Here is a 4900-nt window from a genome sequence, read left to right on the forward strand (position 1 = left end):
GAATTCGTCCGCGTGAGTTTGATCAGATAAATTCTTTAGAAGATGACCTACTCTTATCCATCTGGATAGTTTCATCCTCCCGATAGACATGGAATCGATTGACTAAGTGAGTCCCAGGATATCACGTCAACTTTTCCATCGGTGTGAGATATTTTTGAGATTCGTGCTCTCAAATTTTAGAAGTGTACACCCAAGGAGAGATATCAAAATTATAAAAAAAAAATTAAATTTCTTAATATTAAATTTTAGGATGTAAAATATATAAATACCAATGTTTTCATTGGTATGCAACTAAAATCCCTCAAAAGTAATAACGAATGAGTAGCGACATAAAATCTCTTATCCGCATTCACGTGCACGTACATCCTACTTACTATCACAAAACACTCCAATCACAAAAAGCTCGCTGTTCATCCCGCTGGCCAGCACTCGGCGACACAAATACTGAAAACGCCACTACACTCCATAAACCTAACCCTAACCCTAGATTTCTCCGCCAATTTCCTTTTGCCCGCCATCCCATCTTCTTCCCCCAAATGCCCCGCCATTACCTTCCCCCTCTACTTCTAATGGCGGCGGTGGTCCTCATCGCCGTCACAGGCTGCACCAATCCCTTATCCACCGGCGATCTCCCCGCATTTCGCGAGGCTCCAGCTTTCCGCAACGCCCCCCGCTGCGCCGCAGCGCCGACAATCCCACTCGCCCCGACCCTCGGCAGCGCCGACTATCCACATCGCCATGACCCTCGACGCAACCTACCTCCGCGGATCCCTCGCCGGCGTTCTATCGATTCTGAAGCACACATCCTGCCCGGAGAACGTCACATTCCACTTCGTCGCCATCTCGCCATTCCACCACCTCCGACGCACGGTGGCCGCTACCTTCCCTTCCCTCCCGTTTCGAATATACAGATTCGATGCCGCGTTGGTACGCGGCAAGATCTCCTCGTCGGTCCGGCGAGCTCTAGACAACCCGCTCAACTACGCTCGAATCTATCTCGCCGATCTTCTCCCCCCAACAGTCCGTCGTGTCATCTACTTCGACTCCGATCTCGTCGTCGTCGACGACGTCGCGCGTCTCTGGGGCATTGAGCTTGGTCCCTACGTGCTCGGTGCCCCCGAGTACTGCCACGCCAATTTCACAGCGTATTTTACGGACAGATTCTGGTCGGACCGCGATTTCCCTCACGCACTCGACGGCCGCGTTCGCCGGCCGTGTTACTTCAACACCGGCGTGATGGTGATGGATCTGGCTAAATGGAGGGCTGGGGGATACACGAGGAGGCTGGAGGGGTGGATGGAGGTTCAGAAGAAGGTGGCGAGGATCTACGAGCTGGGATCACTGCCTCCCTTTCTTCTTGTTTTCGCCGGCGAGGTGAGGGGAGTGGAGCACCGATGGAATCAGCACGGTCTCGGGGGCGACAATGTGGAGGGGCTATGCCGTGACCTGCATCCAGGACCGGTGAGCCTCCTCCACTGGAGCGGTAAAGGGAAGCCGTGGCTTCGCCTCGACGCCGGCAGGCCGTGCCAGCTCGATGGCCTGTGGGAGCCGTACGATCTCCTCCTCCGCCGCCGCGACCGTAGACCGTTCGCCGTCGACGTCTGATAACGCGGCGGGTATTGTCGGTGGGAAGATTTGCGGGACCCACGGGAGGAATGGTGGCAGCTGGGTGAAATTTAAACGGGAAGCAGGGGCAGAATGGTCAATTCGAATGGAAGCAAGGGCGAGCGGTTTGCTGTGGAGTGCGAACTAGCTGGATTCAATAATGAAGAACCGGTGTACGATCGGTGTCGCCAGCTCATACTATTTCGTCGTTTATTTTTTTTATTTTTTTTCATTTTAGTCCATTCAATTTAATATAATTCGTTTTTTCTTATTGTGTAGGTCTATGGTGATAAGAATTGAGAATCTAAAGCAAAAAATGAAAGCAGACTTGATATATTACGTCCATGCATTTAAGATATTATGTACATTAAGGTTCTGTTTGGGGCAGCTTATTTGGTGCAGTGGAGTTTTGAAAACGCACCAGAACTGTTTGGATAAACTGTATTTTGACAGCTTAGGCGCTGAAAATAACGTTTTTACATCGCCCCTATCTACGTGCCGTAACAGGTTTCTGACTTGCGGGTTAAATTTATCAGCAAATTATTCGAAAACTTGTAGCTGCCCCAAAGATACCCTAATATTAATTTTTGTGGTAGATATGTAAATGCATGAGAATTATGGGGTATGTATGTAAATTTTTTAAAATAATATTGAATAAATTTTCTAACGAATATGATTATAACAAGCTTTCCAACGACCAGCCCATGCTGAATCTCATACGTTATAACGACATGCCAACAAAAGAAGACGATGGAAGGTGAGAGGAGGGGGGATTTAATATTTTTATCATCTAAAATATATAAATAAATATAAAAAATAATATTTATTATATCTATCAAAAACATTTGATGGGCTTGCCCTCCTACTACTATTTGACTCGACCTGTTAAGCTTAGTTTGTTTTAGGTTGATAGGATCAATTCAGACGTCTGAGCTCGGTTGGCATGGGTCGATTTAGTATGGCTAACAATCCTTAATCCTTGGTGAGGTGTCTCCGGTGTGTCCGAGAGATGGTTGGAGAAACTGTGAAACTAAATTTTCTTTTGATCAGCTCTACTAGAGGGTAGACTATTGAGTTGACTTTTTTGTGGTCGCTTGTCTGGATGTTCTTTTATCTCATTTCTGACCAAATGGTCTTTGCTTGGATCATTCAACCATCATTTTATTTACCTAATGTTCCAGTCGCTTTTAGCCTTGTTGGCTCGATTCGTATGACTTTGCTATGTCGATTAAGTGAGTTCTGTGATCCTGGCAATGAGTCAGCATTCGTTATACTCTTCCCTTATGGATCATTGGATCTCTTTAAAATCAATGTTAACACATTTTTTTATTAAAATGATTATATTTTTTTAAGCTTGGTTTTAAATTTATAGTATCTTGATTCAGAAATAATTCCTAGGTAGACCGGCATAGTTTGATTATTCCCTAAAGAAATCGACTCTCCAAAAGAATTGATTTACATAATAATTTTTAAATTAGAGTGGTTAAAATATTATATTTAATATTTTGGGTGGTTGGTATACAAAAACCCCAAAATTAAATTTCCCAAAATAATCTCATGGCCATAAATAAAATATTAAAAAAATCATTTAAAAAAATAATTATCAATAAAAGGCATAACTACAATAATACTATTTATAATGTCAGAGAAGACCAAAAAAGTTACATCAAAGATCTCTTAAAATTAATTTATAATAATCAATATTTAATTAATAATATATGGAAATGAATCATAAGGTCCTCAGGGAGAGAGAGACCAAATTTGATGAGTAGAGGGTGGATATAATGCAACAAAAGAAGATAATGTGGTAGCATGGGGATTCATAAAATTACTACATTTTTGGATCTTAGAATGTGTGAGCTTGTTCTTTGTGGCATTAATGTGTCAATGAAAAAGGCCTTGAAAAATAGATATTCTATTGTGCTATTGAGATGAAAATATGAATGTAGGATGAAGGTCGAGAAAAATAAATAAACCCTTGAGTGTGATACCGAGAGGCTTTACATAATGAAATGTCAGCCTATGAAATATTCCTCGTCTCATCTTCCTTGAATATTCATGAAGACCTAACTTGCAATATAAATATGAGAATCTATATAAGTATCAATGTGACTATTAAGATGTGGACGGGTGCGCGCACACACACAGTTTCAACAAGATGTTGGATACTCAACATGAAGGAAATCACGAGAAAAGTAATGAGATTTTATTGTGATGGTTGACCACATAAACGAGTTAAGTAGAGCTCAAGTCATCCCAACTTTAGCGTGATTAAATAATTGAATTTAAGCTTCAAAGAAAATGAACAAGTTCATGCTAGCTTATAAAACTCTTTCATTATAGAAGAGAAAAGATTATTGTAATTTAAGCTATTATTGTAATAAAATGATAAAAGAATAAGAAGTCATTACATAAAAAAAAGAGAAGTATTTTTTAAATATTTGTAGAAGTTTGGTATTCAAATCTTTAAAATTTAATATATTTTAAGTGTACTCTATATGTATTCTTAAATGAGTTAAAGCTCATGAGTTGATGAGTCAAGTGCTAGCTCAATCTTGGCTCATTAGCTCATTGAGCTCTGCTCATGAACTCACAAGTTATCTTTACTAAATTAATAAGTCAAAATGAAGTAACGCACTATGTAAAGATGTCTAAATAAGAAGGACTATAGAGCCAAATAAGTAAAATACAAAGATCAAGATACACTTGGATTACTTTTGTAGCATGAGTCCACAATAGAATGAGAGAAATATTGCACTATAAGGAATAATCATGTACAAGATAGATATAAAAGAGGCCCCGCATGCCTACTGGTGGGCATCAATAGAAGAGGGAGAGAGACTAAAGAATAAAGAAAAAATCAATGATCTCTCTTCTATATATTGAGTTCATATATAAACAAGCTCAAGAGTTTCCACCTTCAAACCTAGGATAGAGGAGCGAGGGAGATAAAAGAATAAAGAAGGAATCAATGATCTCTCTTCTATAAATTGAGTTCATATCTAAACAAGCTCAAGATTTTCCTGTTAGAACTAAAAAAAATCACATTCAATTTTGAGAAAAATAAGCCATAGATTAGCGGAAGCGTACCGGAATCCATTAGATCGATTGCACAAAATATGATCTTCCAATCTGCAGATTTTCCAGATTTTCCTTAGTTTCTTATTGATGGGGTGCAAGAAAAGGGATGTGTCTTTCTGCAAATTGAGGACCATCACCCTTTGAAGTAACTACCATGCGGTTACAAAAAAAGTTTTGCTTAATTCTAATTCTGCCCCTCATCAAATTAGAATTT

At 40.2% G+C, this 4900-nt stretch overlaps 1 protein-coding gene across 2 annotated transcripts; it reads left to right on the forward strand.

Moving 5' to 3' along the window:
• Nucleotides 1–306: 306 nt before the first annotated feature.
• On the forward strand, nucleotides 307–1864 carry LOC110031022 (probable galacturonosyltransferase-like 3). 2 transcript variants are annotated; one of them, XM_020734052.1, is made up of 2 exons: nucleotides 307–696; nucleotides 731–1864. In XM_020734052.1, exons 1-2 carry the CDS (start codon nucleotides 318–320, stop codon nucleotides 1603–1605), a joined length of 1254 nt encoding a protein of 417 aa, XP_020589711.1. In that variant the 5' UTR covers nucleotides 307–317; the 3' UTR covers nucleotides 1606–1864. The 2 variants fall into 2 exon arrangements, with proteins under 2 accessions (XP_020589711.1, XP_020589710.1); XM_020734051.1 differs by having other exon boundaries at nucleotides 307–692; nucleotides 727–1864.
• The last annotated feature ends 3036 nt before the right edge of the window (nucleotides 1865–4900 follow it).

Source organism: Phalaenopsis equestris, unplaced genomic scaffold (genome assembly GCF_001263595.1).
Source record: "Phalaenopsis equestris unplaced genomic scaffold, ASM126359v1 Scaffold000761, whole genome shotgun sequence".
Taxonomy (NCBI): Eukaryota; Viridiplantae; Streptophyta; class Magnoliopsida; order Asparagales; family Orchidaceae; genus Phalaenopsis; species Phalaenopsis equestris.